The sequence below is a fragment of the Geotrypetes seraphini genome, chromosome 7, assembly GCF_902459505.1.
Source record: "Geotrypetes seraphini chromosome 7, aGeoSer1.1, whole genome shotgun sequence".
NCBI lineage: Eukaryota > Metazoa > Chordata > Amphibia > Gymnophiona > Dermophiidae > Geotrypetes > Geotrypetes seraphini.
Window position 1 is genome coordinate 18,645,972 of NC_047090.1, and position 22,345 is coordinate 18,668,316.

General features: G+C 42.7%; 1 protein-coding gene across 2 annotated transcripts in view; it reads right to left on the bottom strand.

Annotated features, from left to right (window-relative positions):
• The window catches only part of FKBP4 (FKBP prolyl isomerase 4), a 143,648-nt gene that overhangs the window by 13,630 nt on the left and 107,673 nt on the right, over positions 1-22,345 (bottom strand). For both annotated transcript variants that reach the window (XM_033951726.1, XM_033951725.1), the window contains exons 7-8: positions 14,094-14,177; positions 6,898-7,083 (exon numbers count right to left, since the gene is read on the bottom strand). In XM_033951726.1, the coding sequence (XP_033807617.1) occupies positions 6,898-7,083; positions 14,094-14,177 (270 nt within the window). The remainder of the gene's footprint in view (positions 1-6,897; positions 7,084-14,093; positions 14,178-22,345) is intronic.

A 22,345-nucleotide genomic window follows, 5' to 3' on the forward strand; every position in this document is an offset into this window, starting at 1 on the left:
ACTCTGCATTGTAACACTGAAAGGTCACTTGGACACACAAAGTCAGAGGCGTGAAGAAAGTACAAGAGATTTATTACGGTATACCGGACTCTAGTGCAGTTAATAGCCTGCCTACTAGAGTGTCAGAAACAGGAAATACACGGACTTTTATGCCTTTTTCGCAAACTAATATATGCAAAAACTACAATTTTCATTTGTTACTTCTATAACTTTTCTACAATTATTATTGGTCCTAAGCTCACACTAGCAGGTCACTTATCTAACTATTACAGTTCTAAATGTTAAATGTACAGAAGGGCAGGGTACATCATGGCTCAAACTCTTTATCTATTTAGCTTACAATGTGGTAAGGCAGGGACATACATTTTAGGCAGATGAAGTCAATAGATTGTACACTCTCTTCAGTTATGTAGGCTAGAGCAATATTTTAAACAACAGTTAACCATTTCATGATCCTACAACACCTTTACAGAAGCTCATGCAAACCACTCTGAATTGACACCCCAGTCATTAGCGGTATAGAAACTTTCAATAAACAAAAAGATTATGTTCTTACCTTGATAATATCTTTTCCAGTAGATAGGTGAGACATTCTTGACAAGTGGGTTTTCTCCCAATGGCCATATACCATATGCAGAAGGAATCTAGTCTGAATTTTTTCTGTGACCCTCCTCTACTTCACTGGAAGCTCTAGCATCACGTGACCTGTAGTTAGTACTAAAGCACAAAGAGCTCCAATGACAGTACATGAAGTAGGGACTCCAATGGGAATATTCTCAAAATTCAACTGTTCAGCTCAACAAAGAAACACGAGATCATCAACTTCAAAACAACTAACAAAAACATCAAACAAGCTCAGGAAAGATCCCTGCATGCACCTAAACATATATACAAGATTCTTCAAAACCCCGAAGGGCTCACTGGCATTCAAGAACAACCTGGAGAAGCAGAAACTGAATGAGATAGTAGGCAGGCACAGCAAGGAAGGGCAGGAGTCTAGAATGCTTCACTTATCTACTGGAAAAGATATTTTCAAGATAAGAACACAATCTTTTTTCCAGTGCAATAGGCAAGATTCTAGACAAGGGGGGATATACAAAAGCAGTCCCAAAGAGGGCGCCACCCCTCAAGACAGAGGACCTGAAGGCGGAGTCCTGCCTTGTGAGAGGAAGGAGAAAATCATGGAAAACTCTGGTATAAAGGAAAACACACTTACAAAGTCCTGGCATGATGCAGGTAAAGCATAATAAGTCCTTTGGATAATATCAAAGGTGAAGAAACCAGACTTCAAAGAAGGAAAAACCCCTTTTTATCCCCCTGCTCTAATAAATTAGTATTAACAATCTAAAGACATTTCTTAATACATTTGCCAGCTGTCATACTGATTGGGAAATATCCTGCTGAGTTAGCTGCTGACCTAAGCGAAACTTAAGAGAAGAAACAAACAAGCAATACTTAACTCTTTTGCATGGCAACAGAGCCTCACACCTGTTTATGATGAACACATCTCCTGGTCAAGAATGGAATTCTAAAGAAAATTATTTAGCAAGAGTATCTTGTGATAAGGGCAGGGCTTGGAATTGCTGACGTGGTAGGATTAAAAGGACATATGCGGGAAAAGGATACGTTTTCTGGTAAACAGGACGTGCATATGGTATGACACAGATATTATGAACCAATTAATGAATTAATAAATGTAATGACGTGTAAGAAATAACCAATAAAGATTTATCATGTGATTTAGACCAACGTGGTGCTGGCCACCAAGAAATGTATAAAAACAGGCATGTAAGAGGAAGTAGGTAGAACTGACATCAGAGGATCCTCAGGCCTGAAGATCACATTCTGTTACTCTATATGCTGAATGATTTATTCTTGTAAGCTGTTACTGATTTGTTAATAAATATACTTATTGATTGATACCAGTATATAGAGTGTGAGGTCTCTATCTCGGGGTAGGCCTAGACAGCTGGCCGACCTCACTTGCCGCAACATCCACTTGGTAAAGGTTAAAGAACATGTGCAAAATAGACCATGTCACTGCCCTGCAAATCTCCTCTGGAGAGACTGCTCTAGCTTCGGCCCATGAAGCAGCCACACCTCTGGTAAAATACGCCTTTACAGAAACAGGAGACTGTTTCCCAGAAAGAATATAGGCTGATGAAATGGTCTTCCAGATCCACCTGGAAATAGTGGCCTTGGAAGCAAAAGCGCCCCACTTGGAAGAATGAGTTAGTACAAACAGATGGTCAGAGAGACGAAACCCATTAGAGACCTCCAGATAGTGTAGAATAGTGGTCTCAAACACGCGGCCCGCCAGGTACTATTTTGAGGCCCTAGGTATGTTTATCATAATCACAAAAGTAAAATAAAACAGTTTCTTGATCATATATCTCTTTAGCTATAAATGACAATATTATTATTAAGATAAAGCCAAAAGGAAAGATTTATAAACTATAAAGAGTTTTACCTCATGCAAAATTGTAATTTCTTTAATAAGACATTAACTATTTATTTCTGAGGCCCTCCAAGTACCTACAAATTCAAAATGTGGCCCTGCAAAGGGTTTGAGTTTGAGACCACTGGTGTAGAAGAACTCTGTGCACATCAATTTTCAAGATGCAATCCTGCATCTTTGAGCCAGAAGGCTGAAAAACAGGTAAACACACCTCCTGATTAATATGAAAAACCAAAACTACCTGCAACATAAAGGAAGGAACTGTGCAAAAATCCCAGTATGTGAGATCCTCAGGAAGGGCTTTTGAGAAGAAAGAATTTTGAGTTCCGAGACACGTCTCGCCAAAGTAATGGTAACCAGAAAAACAGTCTTGAGCATCAAGTCCAAGAGGAAAGTGTCTCTCAGAGGCTCAAAGGGAGCTTTAGTAAATTCAAACAGCACCAAGTTCAGGTCCCAAGACAGGTCTGGCAGTCAAGATGAGACGCAATCAAAGAAGAACAATCCCAGGCTCTGAAACAAGACAGCCCAGCAACTTTGACTTGAAGGGACGCCACAGTAAGGCCTTTATCAAGGTCCACTTGGAGGAAGGCAAGAACCACCTTCTCCTGGTTGCACCAGTGTTGGAAAGTCTTCCACGCCTTAGCATATGCAGACACAGTAATCAACTTCTTGGACTTGAGCAGAGTAGCAATGACTACATCAGAATATCCTTTGCACACTAAGGCTGCACATTCAATAGCCATGCTGCAAGAGCAAAACGATTTGGATCCTGCATGCAGACCGGATCTTGCGTAAGAATTTCTGGATGTGCGTGGAACGGCAGGCCAGGACCCCAACGCATCAGATCTGTGTACCACAGTCTGCAAGGCCAATACAGAGCCACCAGAATGACACGTCCCCGATGGGTCGCGATCCACCAAATAACTTGGCCTATTATGGGCTGAATTAGAACATTGAGACCTTCACTTATGGCTTGGCATTTCGACAGAAAAAACAATCTGTCTTTTTGTTTTCACCGTGGCCATGAGATCAAAGCGAAGCTGACCCCAGAGCAGCACAGTGGCTCAGAATGCCTCAGAGCACAGCATCCACTCACCTGGATCCAAAGTCTGGTCTGCTTTGAAAGTTTGCTTGAATACTGTTGACTCCCGCCATGTGTACTGCCGGTTCGTGGCTAACGCCATCAAATTGGATGGCCCCATAGTCGGATTATGGCCTCGAACGCTAGCCTGGACAGGGACTATTCTCCCGAGTCCATAATCTGTTGACTTAGAAAGTCTGCCTGAACATTGTCTACACTGGCCACATGAGCCGCAGACAAGGCCACCAGATGCTTTTTTACCCAGGAAAAGAGCATCCGAGCCTCCAGATTCAGCAGGGGACTCTTTGTGACCTCGACAGTTGACATAGGCTACAGCCGTCGCATTGTTTGGGAAAACATAAACGGTCTTCCGATGGAGAGACTGTTGAAATCGTAATAAAACCAGATGGATCGTTCAAAGTTTTAGGTGATTGATCAACCATTTGCTCTCCAGTACAGTCCATCGGCCTTGTGCCGGGACAAATCTGCAAACTGCCCCCCAACTGTACAGACTGGCGTCCGTTGTCATGGTCACCCAGTCCAAGACTCGCAGAGGAAGCCCTCTGTCCAGAGTAACAGGGTTCAGCCAACATAGCATGTTGCTGCGGGCCGCTGCCAAGTCAACCTCACCCCCAGTGAATCCCACAGGGAATTCCATCGAGACAGGATAGTCACCTGAAGAGGATGTAGTCGAGCTCTGGCCCATGGAATCACATCTACGGTCGCAACAAAGAGGCCCAGAACCTGCAGGTACTGCCAGGCCGTCGGAGCCTGAACCTCCAACATGGCCCGAATGGCACTCCAAAGCTTGAGCTTCCTGGAGTCCGGCAAAAAACCCGTGTGGAACTGGAATCCCAGATACTCCAAATCATGTGTTGGCTTGAGGTGGCTCTTCTTCAGATTGATCACCCAGCCGCAGATGTACCATCTGGAGAGCCGCCTTATAGCCCTCCTCCACCGAGGAAGCTCTGATCAGCCAGTCGACCATGTACGGATGTACAAGTACACCCCTCGAGTGCAGGAGGGCTGCCACTACTCACCATGACTTTGGTGAAGGATTTGGGTGCTGATGCCAGCACGAAGGGCAGAGCTGCGAATTGGAAGTGCCGCCCGAACACGTGAAATCTCAGAAACCTCTTGTGTTCCAGAAAGATCAGGATGTGGAGATACGCTTCCATGAAATCCAAGGAAACCAAGAACTCCCTGGGCGCCACTGCTGCCACAACTGAACACACTGTTTCCATCTGGAAACGTGGAACATGCAGGAAGGCATTCAATGCCTTTAGATCCAGAATAGGTCTACAATCTTCGGAGCCTTTCTGTGGCACAATGAAGTATATCGAGTATCTCCCACAGCCCAAGTCGTCTTTTGGAACAGCTTCTATTGCTGCCAGATCTTGCAACCTGCGAACTGTGGCTCGCACTTTTCGGGCTCTTTCTGGATTTCCCGTGGGCAAAGTCAGGAAGAAATCCGACGGAGGTTGGAAAAACTGCAGTTAGAGACCTTCTCTGAGCACTTTGAGGACCCACTGGTCTGAAATCACCCTCTGCCACTCCAGTAGGTAGGCTGAAAATTGCCCCCCGGTCCGAGGGAGAGACACCAGAGGCCTGGCATCAGAACTTCCTCTTGGAAGAGGCAGGATGATTGTTTGAAGACTGTTGTCTTGCTGGACCTCCAAAGCAAGATCTGGAAGGGGTTTCAAATTGTCCTATCGCTGGGGACCTGGAGTACTGGTGAGGGCACCGGTAGGGCTGAAAATTCAGCCTTCCTGAACCCCTTGGTAGACGAAGTTCCGAACCAGGAAGCGCTTTAGGCTTACGGTCCTGAACATTGGCTATGAGATCATTCAAACCCAGGGCATATAAGAGCAAACCCTTGAAAGGCAACCAGCTCAGCATAGCCTTAGAAGAAGAATCACCCGACCACTGGCAAATTCATAGCATTCGTCGGGCGGAGACTGAATAAGCAAAAACCTTCATCATGTCATAGAAGGCATCCACCAAATAATTCACCCGAGACTAAGAAGTCAAGGTCCCAAAAGACAACCTCATTGGGATCCTGGAGGAGTTTAGTGTGACTTGCCCTGGTCACAAAGGAAGTGGCCGCTATAGCTCTCACTCCCGCCGCAGCAGAATCAAAAAGGCGTTTAAGGACAAAATCCACCCACCTGTCCTGAACATCTTTCAGGATGACCTCTCCATCAAAGGGTAAGGAAGTGCACTTAGTGACTTCTACTACAGCTGAATCCTCCTTCGGTGAGACAAGGCATTTGGTGAAATCCGGGTCGATGGGATATAATTGCACCATGGCCCTAGTACATTTAAGGGAACCCTCTGGGGACTCCCAGACCTCTAAGAGTATCCTAGCCAAATTTGGATTTCCGGAAAAGAAGCAGAGTGGACGCTGATCACTCATAATAGAACATTCTGCCTGTTTCATATGGTCTGAATCCAGATTCAAGGTTCTGAGGGACTCAGAGATAATGTCAGGCAGGCAGCTAGTCTTGAATAGCCGACGTACTGTTGGATCATCCCAAAGATCTTGGGATCACTAAGATCCGCTAGGTTAGCCACATCTACAGACTCCGCCGAAGAAATATGTGACAGCAAAGGCACAGAAACTGAAGCAGAAGCAATGTCGGGAACAAACAACTTACAGTCAGATGGTAATTCAATGCAGTTCAAGCCTGTTGCATGACTTCTCACTCCACCAGCATATCAGGGCTATGCTGGGAGTGTCTACCCTGTGGAGATGACACCGTTCTCCAGACTTAGAAAATAACCTAAGCTTTGTTAGATTGTTAGAACTGAAGGGGGTGAAAAACCTGGTGGGAGACCATCACCACACTCAGGCTCTCATCCAGGCATGTGCTCAGCAATAACCTAAGCTATGTTAGATTGTTAGAATTGAAGGGGTGAAAAAACCTGGTTGGGGACCACCATTATACTCAGGCTCTCATCCAGGCATGTGTTCAGCAATACGGCCACTGTTCTCCCCAGACTAGAGAAGGAGGTATGCCCATGCTCTCAGGAAAGCAAAGCCCTCTGAGAATCTGAGTCCACAGAGCACCCATAACCTAATGTGCGGACTCCTGTGTATATGTAATAAAAAATAAAAAAGGTATTCATACTGAATAAAACCTTACTGGCACAATGAAATTGTTTTGTAGTAATAGTTGTAAACTGTACACCACAGAATTTTATTTTTAGTTGACTTAAAAGTTAATTCTGTATTAAATTCTATATTAAATTATAACCACAACTTTTCTTAAAGAGCTAAGATCATTGCAGCTTGCGCATCGTCAGAACAGTGAAAATCATTAGCACAAATCTATCTTGGTGCTTATCAAGCTCATACCTTACAACAGTTCTCCAGGGCGGGTAAGTAGTCTTTCAATTTTAAGTGGCACATGGCTTGGTTAAGATGGGCAGCAAGGAGCAGAGCTTTAGCCTTGGTTTCATTTTCTTCAGAGAGCCCAGATTCATGGTCCAACCATGACACTATCTTCTTATACTGCATTAAAGCCGGTTTAAATTTTCCTTCCTATATAAATTTAAACATTGAACATGTTTTTTCAGTTGTGAAACAGACCATTACACATAGGCACACAGAGGATCAAAACTTCAAGCAGCATGATGAGATACAAATTAAAAGCACAAATCAGTGACTTTCAGCGGAAGCATGGGGCTGTAGGTCGAGTATTCTTGCAGCTCTGGTGCGCCTGCTACAGATCAGACACTTTCTCGGCGATTTCGCCTTTCTAAACTGCCTGCCCGCTATGGGGATCGCGCCACAGATCTCCCCAACTTGTTTGGGGCGGCTTGCTGTGTGATGGCAGCAAAACAACCGGCGAAAAGCCATGAGCGGGGGAAGCCGCTGGATGACAAGATGGCAGCACACATGGCTCTGGCGTCCCCAAAATCCCCTAGCTCTCTCTGGGTTGTGGAGGTGATGGCGCAGGTACAGGCAGCCCTGGAAGGCACCCTCTGCACCAAATTACAATGAATCCTAGACATATTGGACATGCTGGATCAACACTTCGCCACCTTGACAATAGAGGTGCGGGACACACAGCAGCGAGTCAGCAATGCCGAGGACTCAGTACAGCGGCTCTCTGTGGAACAGGCTGCGCAAAGTATTTCCCTTGCGGCACTCAGGGCCAAGATAGAAAACCTTGAAAACTGGTCTCGCCGGAATAATCTCCAGTTTGTTGGCTTGCCAGAGTCTCTTTCGGAGGGCAAGTTGGAGGACTTTTTGGAGCAGTGGTTGCTGGCATCCCTCACCCTCCCACAAAAATTAGGCCCCCTACAGGTTGAATGGGCCCACCGTCTGGAGCAACAGTGTGATGGAGCTGACCGCTCACGGGTCTGCCGCATTTTGAACTATTGCCATAAATTGGAAGTACTCCAGGCCCTGCGGCAGGGGGAAGAAGTTTCAGTATAACAACCAGATGGTCCTTTGTTTCCAGGACTACTCCGCAGGAGGTCTCTCAAGCTCGACGCAAGTTTTCCCTGCTCTGCACCAGTTTAGTCCGCCGCCACATCCCTTTTTCCCTTCAATACCCAACACGTTTGCGGGTGATGCATTCCGGCAAAGCTCATCATTTTGATTCCCCGGAGACCACCCAGCGTTTTGTAGAGGAACAGCTTCCTGAGGATGCCTCGTGAGTTCTAGAGAATTCCCTGGGGTTGTATCACCTGTGGGAGCCAGCGCCTGGTGACTTGGTCTTGAATTCTAGTCCTTGCAGGGGGCTTTTGGCCTTGCTGTGGCAATTTGTTGGCTTTACACTTCTCCTCCTAGTTTTGGGGGGGCACTTGGGGTGTGTGTCTGATTGGGAGGTTATTTGGGGGTCTTTAGTCTGCTTTGGTGCACTGAAGTGTGTATGGAATCTGGTGGTTTGTGTGCATCAGGTTGTCTGCTTGGGGGTGGCGGTTTCAATTGTGTTTTTCTGTCTGTTCTGCTTCTTCTTGTTCCGAGGGGGGGTGGCTTGCTCTACATATGGGGGCCCCCTCCCAGGTTCCCTGGCTGTACCCCTGTTGTTTCTTCTGTTTGTACTGTGGGGTTGTGGGCCTGGAGGGGGATGTCCTGTTGTCTTTTATGGATCTAGGTTCTCAACACCGCTGGTTCATTTGGGGTCTGGATTTTCTCCCTGTACCTTCTCCATGGACTCTATTCTTCTGTGTGAGGGGGCCGGGGGGAGGGCCACACTGATGGGACCCTGTAGCAGGTGTATCTTGCTTCTTGGAAGTTGCACCCATTGGGGTGTGGTATGGGCTTTGGGTTGGGGGGGAGGGGGGATCGGGTGCTCTTTCTGGTGCTTGCAAAAGCTAGGTGAGTAGTGGCTGGACACACTCTGTATCTACATTTCTCTCTCTTTGTTGTTCTCCTTGGAACATACTTAGTTTCTTGGAATGTGGGGGGTATACACTCCCAGGTTAAGAGGTATAAAATATTACAATTGCTGAATCGTCAAAAGGCCTTATTGGCTTTTCTGCAGGAGACTAGACTGTCCTCTGCAGAACACTCAAAACTCTGTATTTGGTGGGTGGGTGACCATCTTGAGATCCCAGCTTTCGGAGGGAAGGGAGGAGTGGTGATTCTCTTTCGCAAGGGTCTTCAACTGCAAACTCACAGGGTTCTTCGGGATCCTGGGGGGCGTTACCTTATTGCCTCGGTAACTCTTAATAATAAGCCCTTACAATAATAATAAGCCCTTAATAATAAGCTCCTAACAATCCCTCTGCCAAACTTTTTCAAAAGCTACGTAATCATTTGCTGCAATTTGGGCATCTTCCCCTGATCATTGGGGGGAACTTTAATGAGGTCCCTGACCCGAGGCTGGATCGCTCTTCTTCATCAGGGAGGGTGGCTCTCAAAACTTGTACTGGGGCTATGCTCTTGGCTTCTTCTTTTTTGGGCCTCCTGTATGTTTGGTGGGTTCTGCACCCGGTGGAGTGTGATTATTCTCATCTCTCTCGGGCCCATGGGTCACTTTCTCGAATTGACCTCATTCTCCTTTCTAGGGAGCTACTTCCTGTGGTACAGGAGGTGGTGCTGGGCCCCCTTGAAATCTCAGACCAGGTGTGGGTGAGACTTTGCTGGCATTGGGGACCCGTCCGGGGGGGTGGGGCCCAGTGGAAATTTCCTTGTCATTTATATCGAAATGCCCGCTTTCATGATTTCCTGTTGAGAAAGTGGGAGGATTTTAAACACACTAACCAGGAACATAGGGATGAAACCATCCTTTACTGGGAAACAGTGAAGGCTGTGTTGCGCGGAGAAATCTTGGCCTTTGAGGCTAAAACTTGCCATAGAGCGATTTTTGCGTTGGAGCATTGGGTGGTGGCGCTCTGGTGGCGTTACGCCAGTCATGCTTCGTTGCAACTTAAGACACAGCTTTTAGAGGCACAGCAGGAATTGAATGAACTCTTGCATTGGGGGGAGGTTTGCTAATAAGAGTAGTCGCATGCTGGCCCACATGGCTAGCTCCCATCGCAGATCTGCAGGCATTATGGCATTACATGCTTAAGTACCTGAATAAATTCATGTAAACCGTTCTGAGCTCCTCTGGGAGAACGGTAAAGAAAACTGAATAAATAAAATAAAATACATGACTCTTGGGGGACTCTCCATCATAAGACCGAGGATATCAATCGTCTTATGCGGGATTTTTTGCTGCTTTGTATGACTCACCCGGCCCAAACCTCCTTGACGGGAGGGTCTGCTTAGATAGTTTGGATCTCCTGCGCCTCTCCGCTGGGGACTCTGCAATGTTAGACCATTCTATTACTGTGGAGGAGGTGGAGTGGGCGATCCGTGTTTCCCCATTGGGCAAATCTCAGGGGCCAGATGGCTACCGAGGCAAATTTTATAAGTTGCTTGTGGAGGAGATCGCTCCTGTTCTGAAGGAGATCTTTAATTTAAGCCGTGGCCAAAGGCTCTCTGCCTCGGTATTTGAATCTGGCCCAAATTATTGTCCTTCCCAAGCCGGGTAGGGATCCGGTTTTGCAGGAATCCTATAGATCCATATCCTTGCTGAATTTTGAGATAAAATGGATGGCTAAGGTCCTTGCTAATCATTTGGCCCAGGTACTGCCATCACTGGTGTCAGAGCAACAAGTGGGTTTTGCCCATGATCGACCGGTGTCTAAAAACGTTCGCCGTATCTTGCAAGCCCTGGAGAAAGCTGGTGCGGACGGCACCCCAGCATTACTCATTAATCTTTCGACTGTGTGAGGTGGGGGTTTCTGTTTGCGGTTCTTAGAGCGTATGGGATGGGTCCCTTTTTCTTTAATGCTATCCAGGCATTATATAGTGATCCTGTGGCATGGATCTCTGTTAATGGGGGACTTTTGACTCCCTTCCCAATTTATCGTGGTACTCGACAGGGCTGCCCTCTCTTGCCGTTGTTGTTTGCGCTTTATTTAGATCCTTTGATTAGAGAGCTGCAATCTAATGTAGACATCAGCGGCCTCCAGTTGGGTGCCACTCACTTTAAGGTCGCGGCTTTTGCTGATGACCTTCTGGTCTTCTTGACTAATCCACATCGGTCCCTGTCTACTCTTCTGGAGAGTGTTCGGAGAGTATGGGGATTTTTCCGGTTTTGCTTTGAATCTGAAGAACCCGGAGGTGCTGGCCTCATCTGCACATCTTCTAAGGTCTTGGGTGGGGCTTTTCCATTGCAATGGGCTGAGTCTTCTTTTCGCTACTTGGGGATCCAACTATTCATGCATGTTCGGGAGCTGTACCGGTTTGAATGTTGGTCACGATTTCCACTACTAGATCCATTTTAGCTTACTGGCATGATTTGCCGCTCTCGCTGATGAGGAGAGTGCACCACTTCCGAATGATTCTGTTCTCTAAGTGGCTCTATGTTTTACAGATGCTTCCTCTGGGTCTCTTGCAGAGGGACATTCTTCTTTTTTCTTTTAGTTCTGTTGGGGGGGTAGGAAGCCTAAGTTGCGGTGGCATTTGCTGTTGGGACCTTGGGAATGGGGTGGCTTCAGGGTGCCGAATATTGCGCTTTATAATCAGGCTTGTTTGCTACGGCATGTCCAAGATTGGGTTTTGGGCACTGCTCTTTACTCTGACACCTCTCTGGAGCAAGACTACTTTTATCCCGTTCATCTCTTATCGCTTCTCCATGCTCGCTTTTCGAAGTGCCTGCTACTCAGACGCAGCGTCTTGTTTAGACCGTTTTGGGACACGTGGCGGCGGTTCTTGCCGCTGTGGCATCAGGACCCTCAGGTTAGTGTTCTGCTGCCTCTGACTGGTAACCTCTCTTTTCCCATCGTTTTTTGGTAAATGGCGGGCACGGGGCTTTGCTCTTCTTTCCCATGTTCTGCAGGATGATGGGAGGCTCTTGTCCTGTGATGAGTTGCTGCAGCGAGGCCTCGCTCCTGCGGCCTTGTTTACGCGCATTGTCAATTGATCCACTATGTGCTGTCTCTTCTCGGGGGTTCCCTTTCTTTGGACTTTGCACTTTGGTTTCGTACCTTTCGGGGTGGGGGGGGGGGCAGATCCCGAGTCTCAGGTCTCGGTCTCTTTTTTTCATAAACAACTTGGTGCCCTTGGGCCCCCTCAGGATCTCTCCTCTGTTTTGGATGCTTGGCAGGGGAGAGGGAGCTTGGGGTGGATCTATTGCTCCGCGCTCTTAAACATATCCCAGCTCTGGTACATAACGCTGAACTCCGAGAGTGCCACTATAGAACCCTGTTGCGAGCCTATACCACCCAGAGTCAGGCCTATCACATGGGTTGTGTGGATACCCAATACTGTCTTACTTGTCTCACTGAAGTGAATTCTTATTTCCATGGCTTTTTGATTTGTGAGAGTATTCAGAGTTTCTGGGACGGACGGATGGGGGGGGGGTGATTTGGCTTCCTTCCTGCGTGGCCTGTTACATGTTCCAGTCCCCCTATCTGCGCTTCATATGCTCTTTGCTCACTTTTCTCTGTTTTCAGTCTATACCTCTGCTGAAAAATTGTTTTTAAGCAAATGTTATATATTGGGGAAAAAGTGTACAGTGGAACATTGGTTTACGAGCATAATTCGTTCCAGAAGTATGCTGATAAATCAAATTGCTCGTATATCAAAGCGAGTTTCCCCATAGGAAGTAAGGGAAACTCGCTTTGATCCGTTCCACCTCCTCCCCCTCCGAGGCTACCGGCGCTGCTCCATACCCCCCTTCCCGCAATCCAGCATCCTCCTCTGCATACCGGCATCCTCCCCCCCCCACTCACGTCACCCCCCCCCCGCAATTCTACATCCCCTCGAGCACTGAAACCCCTTACCCCGATTGGGCACCGGCACCAGCACCAACGCATAGGACATGCCAGTGCCTGAAGATCCTCCCTCTTCTGGGCTGGGCGGTGCGTCGGAGATCCTCCCTGTTGCCTGTGCTGGGCTGGACTGGGCCTTGAGCATTTGCGCATGTTCAAGGCCTTCTGGTCTCGCTCTCTCCGAGATTCTGAATCTGAGAATCTCGGAGAGAGCGAGACCAGAAGGCTCTGAGCATGCGCAAATGCTCAAAGCCCAATCCAGCCCAGCACAGGCAACAGAGAGGACCTCCAACGCACCACCCAGCCCAGAAGAGGGAGGATCTTCAGGCACCGGCACCGACATGTCCTATGCGTTGGTGCTGGTGCCAGTGCCCAATTGGGGTAAGGGATTTCGTTTCGGTGCTCAGGGGGATGTAGGTTCGCGGGGGGGGGGGAGGGAACGACGCAAGCGGGGGGAGGGGGATGACATGAGCGGGGGAGGGGGGGATGCCGGATCGCGGGGGATGGCGGCTTGTAAATCGAGTCAAACTTGGTTTCCGAGGCGCCTATTTTGCAAATGTTTTGCAAAACACTCGCAAATCGGTGCACTCGTAAACTGAGATTTGACTGTATTTTGAATTTTTGGGAGGCTGATAATCCTTCCTTTTGGTATTGGATGAATAAATTGCATGAACTTATGGGATGGGAGGCCCAAATGGCCTATTCTCGCCGCAGAAGCAGAGACTTTGTCCGTGTTTGGTCTCCCTATTTGGACATTTTGCCTCCCAGGAGCCGTAGTCGCATCTTGAACCGACTGCAGCTATTTCTGGCCCCACCTCTCTGACCTTGATTACTTTTATGCACTTGGTTTTGGGAGGAGGGCAGGGGAAGGATGCTTTGAGGGAGGGGTGTCTCTGTAACCCAGGAGAACATCAGACTCCAGTCCTCTTGGGTGGGTCCCCTTCTTGTATACCCCTACAATCAAAAATGTAATTGTCTGTTGTTTTGCCTTTGTTGTTATGTGGTTCTTTGTTAATAAAACAGATTTAAACATAAAAGCACAAATCAGCTATGCAACTTCCTAACACTGCAAAACGTTTTACAACTTCAACATATCCATTTAGAATGAGTTTAAAGAGTAAAATGTTTTCAACTAACCCCTAAAGTAATGGGACCAAAACAGTTAGGGGGCTAAATAATCCAATTTGTTAATTTTCAATTTTAATCAAGTTATGCTGAATCATACTTGCAAAATTACTGCTGAATTACTACCGTATTCAGTTGAGAACTTACTTTGAAGAACACAGTCCCTTTATTTTTCACAATAGCTCCTTGTTCCAGTTTCTCTTCTGAGTTCATCTCCCATGATTCTTTTGCCTATGTAAATAAATTTGATAATCCATATGGATGAATCATGAAACCCATGGCAACTTAACAGATTATGCCAATATTCAGCACTAAATAGTTAAGTGCTTAGGCCCAGATTCTGTAAATGGCATTATCAGTGGCTGATCACGAGTTAATCACATGAAGGCGCCATTTAGAGAATCGAACCTCCAGCAAAGGTAGGCACCAGAAATGTAGGTCAGGGGTTTTCCCCATGTAGCTTACCTTTGTTTACTTTTCTATTATGATAATGTATTTCTTTCCCATTTTTCCATTTGGGTTTTCCATATCTTCCCTCATTAGTCTTTCTCTTGTCACCCCAATTGTTTTTAATCTAAAATATTTTTAAATGTAAACAGCTCAGATATCTTGAAACTTGATTACTTTTACTGATATTTCATAGTCCATGATCCAAGAGCTTCTATAATCTTTAAAAGCATATTGTACTCTTGAGTGCAACCTACAAAAAAGAAAGAAATCTCACTCTGGAATTATAATTTGGAATGGGCAATCAATAAAGGCCAAAGTTACCATTTTCTATGGCAGCAATCAAATAAAGTAAGCCTTAAAGCACCTCTGTTGGATGATAGATCTGTGCAAGGTTATCATGAAGGTGTATCTATCTGTATAGATAACTGTTAGGTATAATTTCCTAAACATCGTATGCTGCTTTGCAGTCTGGTATAAAACTAAATGTTTACATTGGCTAATCTAACGAGATCATTGCAGAAAGTGCAGTTATAATTCAACCATATACAGTAGTGATTTACCTATAAGTCATTCTAACATAGTAGAAGACGGCAGATAAAAACTCGCATTTTCCATCCACTCTGCCCAACCCGATTCAATTTCATTTTTTTTTCTTCTTAGCTATTTCTGGGCAAGAATCCAAAGCTCTACTCGGTACTGTGTTTGGATTCCAACTACTCAAGTCTTTGTCAAAGCTCACTCCAGCCCATCTACACCCTCCCAGCCATTGAAGCCCTCCCCAGCCCATCTTCAACTAAAAGGCCACATAAAGACACAGACCATCCAAGTCTGCCCAGTACTGCCTCTAGTTCTTCAATATTTACTATTATTTTCTGATTCTAGATCCTCTGTGTTCATCCCACTCTTTTTTGAACTCTTGTCACCGTTTTCGTCTCCACCACCTTTCTTAGGAGCGCATTCCAGGCATCTACCACCCTCTCTGTAAAATAGAATTTCCTTACATTGCTCTTGAGTCTACCACCTCTCAACCTCAAAATATGTCCTCTGGTTTTACCATTTTCCTTTCGCTGGAAAATATTTTGTTCTATGTTAATACCTTTCAAGTATTTGAACGTCTGAATCATTTCTTCTCTGTCCCTGCTTTCCTCTATGGCACAGGTGTCAAAATCAGTCCTTGAGGGCCGCAATCCAGTCGGGTTTTCAAGACTTCCCTAATGAATATGCATGAGATCTATTAGCATACAATGAAAGCAGTGCATAGTCATTGGGGAAATCCTGAAAACCCTGCAGGATTGTGGCCCTTGAGGAACGACTTTGACACCCCTGCTCTAGGATATACATATTTAGGGCTTCCAGTCTCTCCGCATACGTCTTTTGGTGCAAACCTCCTATCATTTTCGTCGCCCTCCTCTTCTTATGTCCTTTGCCAGATAAGGTCTCCAAAACTGAACACAATACTCCAAGTGGGGCCTCACCAATGACTTGTGCAGGGGCATCAACATCTTTTTCCTTCTACTGGCTACGTCTCTCTTCATACAGCTCAGCATCCTTCTAGCAGCAGCAACCATCTTGTCACACTGTTTTTTCGCCTTTAGATCTTCGGAAACTAACACCCCAAGGTCCCTCTCCACGTCCGTACATATCAGCCTCTCACCTCCCAGTATATATGGTTCCTTCCAATTATTAATCCCCAGATGCCCAAATGTATTATTCTTCATTTCTTTGCATTGAATTCTAGTTGCCAGATATTAGACCATTCCTCTAACTTTTGCAGATCCTTTTTCATGTTTTCTACTCCCTCTTCGGTATCTACTCTGTTACAAATCTTGGTATCATCAGCAAAAATGCAAACCTTTCCTTCTAACCCTTCAGCAATGTCACTCAAACATATTGAACAGGATTGGCCCCAACATTGAACCCTTAGGGACTCCACTACTCATCATTCCTTCCTCCGAGCAACTACCATTAACCACCACTCTCTGGCATCTGGCCGACAGCCAGTTTCTAATCCAGTTCACCACTTTGGCCCTAACTTCAGCCCTTCAAGTTTGTTCAAGAGCCATCTACGAGGAACCGTATCAAAGGCTTTGTTGAAATCTAAGTAAATGACATCTTACATATGTCCTCAATCCAGTTCTCTGGTCACCCAATCAAAAAATTAAATCAGGTTCGTTTGGCACGATTTACCTTTTGTCAAGCCTTGTTGTCTCGGATCCTGTAACCCATTAGTTTCTAGGAAGTTCATTATCCTTTCTTTCAGCAACACTTCCATTATTTTTCCAACAATCGAAGTGAGGCTTACCAGCCTGTAGTTTCCCGCATCATCTCTGTGACCACTTTTATGAATAGGGACCACATCCGCTCTCCCCCAATCCCCAGGAACCAGTTTCATCTCCAGAGATTTGTTGAAAAAGTATTTAATAGGACCCGCAAGAACCTCTCTGAGCTCCCTCAGTATCCTGGGATGGATCCCAAGAAAACAGGTAACATTCGATAGTGCCAGTCACCAGATAACTTTTGGAAAGCTTACAGGATTCCATAAGAACATAAGAAAAGCCTTACTGGATCAGACCAATGGTCCATCAAGTCCAGTAGCACAGAGCTTACAGTATTCCTTGTAGAGCTCTATCAGTCTTATGCAATAGCTATAGAAACTTCTTTTTTTTTTTTTTTTTTTTTTTTTTTTTTTTTTTTTTTTTAAGTTTAGATGTGAAATATTTTTTTTTTTTTTTTTTTTTCATCTTTATTCCTTTTTATTTCTTTCAACAAGTGTACAATATTATTACAAGTAATTCACATCATTCACTTGACATTCTTAAGCAATATTATTACACATGTTTTAATTCCCTCCACCCACCTCCCATCCCCTCCCCTATCAACAAAATATTTTATCCAAACATATACATATTTAGACTCTCCCTCCCCCCCATTTTTACAAATTATCCCCTAAGGAAAAAGAATAACCCTTAATCATTACAATATTCAATTAATGGCCTCCACACCTCCTTAAACCTTTTAAAATATCCCCTCTGTACGGCAAGAAATCTTTCCATCTTATATAAATGACAAACTGAGTTCCACCAAAAACTACAATTCAATCTAGAACAGTCTTTCCAATTAGTCGTTATTTGTTGAATTCCCACTCCAGTAAGAATCATCAATAATTTGTTGTTTGCTGCAGATATTTGACTTTTGGCCCTCATACACATTCCAAAAATCACTGTGTCGTAGGATAATGCTACATGATTTTCCATCAATATATTAACTTGATCCCATATTGATATCCAAAATGCCTGAATACATGGACAATAAAATAAAAGATGGTCTAAAGTTCCAATTTCAATTTTACAATGCCAGCATCTATTAGACTTAGAGCAATCTAATTTTTGTAATTTAGTAGGGGTCCAGAATGCTCTATGCAACAAAAAGAACCATGTTTGCCTAATAGATGCCGACATCGTACCTTTAATTCTCCAAGACCAAATACGTGGCCATTGAGATGCATTAATTTGATGCTTAATCTCAATGCTCCAAATATCTCTTAATCCATTTTTTGGTTTCTTATTCAAATAATTAGATATCATTTTATACCACTTTGCGGCCTGGTGTCCCAGAAAATCTGCCTGGAAACATAAGAATTCTAAGCTGTAATGATCATTTAAAGATTTCCATTCAGGGAACCCCACCTGAATAGCCTGCTTCAATTGCAACCACTTATAACTTTGTTTTTTATTCAGACCATATTTATGTTGCAATTGTGAAAAATCAAGCAGCTTACCATTATCAATTACTTCCGTTAAGGATCTTATACCTGCTTTAATCCAATCCTTCCAGACAATCTTAAACCCGCCTATTTGTATCTTGGAGTTTACCCAAATAGTCTGCTGTTTCGATTTTAAAATAGAATCACTAGTTAATTTATCTACAAATCTTAATGTTTTCCAAGTATCCATTAATACTCTATTGTCTTTACGTATTCTAGGCACTTTTATACCAAGCAGAAGATCAAGCCTAAGTGGAAAAATAAGTGATCTCTCCACCCTTAACCACTCTGGTAATTGTTCCAAAAGCTCTGGGAGGACCCAATACATACCTTGGCGCATGATATAGGCCTGATGATACCTATAAAAATTGGGAAAATTTACCCCACCCTCCTCAATTGGTCTTTGCAAAGACACTAGAGCCACTCTTGCAATTTTACCCAGCCAAATAAATTTAACCAGAATACTATTTAATTTTTTATAAAAAGACCCCTGAAAAAACACTGGTATCATTCCCAATTGATAGCAAACTACAGGCAAAATCATCATTTTAACAGTTTGAACTCTTCCCCACCATGACAAATGTAAAGGATTCCATTGCTCACATAACTCTGTTACTTTTTGTAATAAAAATTTTTCGTTTATTCTCATTGTCTCTTCAAGTGTTTTATTCAACCAAATACCTAAGTATTTTATACCATCCTCTTTCCAAATAAAAGGGAAAGAATCAAGTATACCTTTTGTACAATGCACATTTAAAGGTAAAATTTCTGATTTATTCCAATTTATTTTGTATCCTGAGAATTTTCCAAATGTATCTATTATCTCCAGTAGACATGGAATTGTTGTTTCCGGATTCCTCAAATGAAGCAATATATCATCTGCATAAGCGGATACTTTATATTCCACTCCAGCACATGGAATACCCTCTATGTCCTTTGCCTGTTGAATAGCTAACAACAAGGGTTCAAGAACTATATCAAAGAGCAAAGGAGATAATGGACAACCCTGTCTAACTCCCCTCTGCAATTTAAAAGCATCTGAAAAATTATTATTTATGTATAAACGAGCAGTTGGGGAGCTATACAGTGCTTGAATCATTTGTATAAATCCGGATCCAATACCAAACCATTCCATAGCTTGATACATGAAATTCCATTCTACACGATCAAAAGCCTTCTCAGCATCTAGTGATACTGAAAAAGCCGGATCATTAATTTGTCTTGTTAAATAATACATCTGAAATGCCAGTCTAGTATTATTTGAAGAGTGTCTTTGAGCAACAAATCCAGTTTGATTTATTCCTATTATATGCGGAAGAGCTTTAGCCAATCTTAATGCTAAAATCTTAGCTAATATTTTACCATCTACATTTATTAAAGATATAGGCCTGTAATTTGACACCAATGTTGGATCTTTATTTGGCTTTGGCAAAACAATAGTTAAAGATTTTGCCATAGTGCCTGATATACAACCTTTATTCAGTTGGTCCTGATATAGTTTTAATAAATATGGTAAAAGGGAAATTTGAAATTCTTTATAAAACTCCACTGTAAATCCATCTCCACCTGGAGCGGTCCCAACTCTAAGGGATTTCAATGCCATTTGTAACTCTTTTAATGATATAGGTTTATCTAAACTTCCTTTTATATGATCAGGAACCTTAGGTCCTTTAACTAAACTCAAAAAATCCAACCCATCTTTCTCTTTATCTAAATAAGACTCAGAAGAATACAGTGACTTATAATATTTTAAAAATTGTTTTAATATATTTCCAATTTGAGAATGAGAATGTCCTAATTCATCCTTAATTATGCTTATTTTCTCCTTTCTTTTCTTTGCTTTTAAATAATTTGCCAATAATCTTCCAGCCTTATTTGCACTACCATAATACATCGTTTGCTGAGCAAAAATATCTTTCCTTACTAATCCAGAGGAAATTTCATTATATTCACATTTTTTTTTTTAACAATAATTGAAATGTCTCTTGTTCCCATTTATTAACCAATTTTAATTCCAAATTTTTAATTTCTTTTTCCAAATTTGCAAATTGCTTTCTTATCTGTTTCTTTTTATACGCAGAATATGATATAATTTGTCCTCTCATAGTTGCTTTGAAAGCATCCCATAATATTCCAATCGACATTTCCTCTAGGTCATTAAGTCTGAAATATTCATTCATTTTTATCTGAAATTCAGTGCAAAATTTAGAATCAGCAAGCAAAGTATTATCAAACCTCCATACAGGTTTGGAATTATCTTGATCTAATAAGTTAACTTCTATCCACACACCACCATGATCAGATATTACTATTGGTTCTATGTCAGCTTTTACAACTTGCTGTACAATCTGATCTGAAACAAATATATAATCAATTCTTGAAAACGATTGATGAACATGTGAACAAAATGTAAATTCCCGATCATTAAAATGAAGAATACGCCATATATCTTTCAAATTACATGCTTGTATCAAATTTTCTAATCCCATTGATTTCATAATTCTACTAGGCTTTTTATCCATTATTGGATCTATAACAGCATTGAAATCCCCAGCCACCACTAAATTAGTAGTAGCCAGTGGTAAAACTAATTGTTGTAGAGATTTAAAGAATTCACTTTGATTCGAATTAGGTGCATATATATTTAGTAACGCCATTGTATTACTGCCCATGCTCATGTCAACAAGTACCCACCTTCCTTGAGGATCTGCCTTTACCATATTAAATGTTGCTGAACATTTTTTATTAATCAATATTGCTACTCCTGCCTTCTTTTTTACCGCTGGTGCAAATAAACATTGTTTTATCCACTTATCTGTCAGCTTCATAGACTCTGTTCCAGACAAATGTGTCTCTTGCAAGAAACATATATCTATATTTTGTTGTTTAATATATTCCAATACCTTTTTCCTTTTTATAGGGTGATTAAGGCCATTTACATTCAAAGAAAAAATTTTAAAACCCATTTTACAAATAAAATATAAAATACATATATAATCCACTCAAACATAAAATATACATTTTTTCTTTTTCCTTAAACCAATATATGAGTCTCCCTCCCTCCCCTCTTTCCCCATCCCCCCTATTCCCATCCCCCACCCTCCCCTCCCCTAACACAAATGCAAACTTCGAAACGCACATATTACTGAGCAAAAATAAACTCCCCACAGGCAATAACATACTCATTTTTCTTTCTCTAATCTTTCAAACAACCAACACTAAATTATCCTGCAGTCAATCCATTCTTCAATACCCTAAATACCTATATTTACTATAATTCTTTATTATATACTTCCCCTCTCATTCAAATTTCCAAACATTCTTCCATCCTATACCTCTAATATATTTATAAAAGTATATACCCAATATTTCGGAAACCATTTCTTACAATATATACCCCCCCAAGATTAATATTATTATTTTATTTTATTTTTTTTTTTTTAACCTAAGTTTCTCACAACTTCAATGGAACATACATCACTCCATCCTATAATATTCATTTTTTTTTTTTTTTTTTTAACCTTACATCAAAAGAAGGATCAAACATTTCAACCAAGCAGACCTCATATTTTTTTAAAACTCTCATTAATTTTCATTGCATCTTCAATCTATTACAGTCTATTCTCCATTCTGCAGAACTGTAACACTTGTACATCTTCATCCTGCTGTTTCAGTCTCTTATTCCATCTTCTTGCAGATTGCTATTTCATCTTTCTCCAATAAAGTATTTTTGCAACATCATCCTTATATCTCAGTCAATTTCAGATGCAAATTGTAAATCTAAATAATGCTCAAGTCATTTCCATCAGTCCATCTTCACATCTTCTTCTCTTTACATCAATAGTCTTTTGTATTTTTCATCTTATTATATTCTAAATTCCCACATTTCTCCAATGCAGCATTTATGTGTCCTCATATTATCTCAGTCACGCTCAAATGCAAATTATAAATTCACATTAAGAAACCATCCAAATCTTATAATTGTTCCTCATATTTTCTTCACTTCCTATATGCTCCATCCCTCTTCTTACCTTGTCAAAATCTTCTTTTCTTCTTTTCTTATTGTCTCTTTAAAATTTTTCATTTCTTTTCTTTAAATCTTGTTTGAAATGTTGATCCCCCTTAAACCTAACTGCAACAATTTTCTAGAAAATATTTTCTCCTTTTCTATTTTTTTTCCACTTTT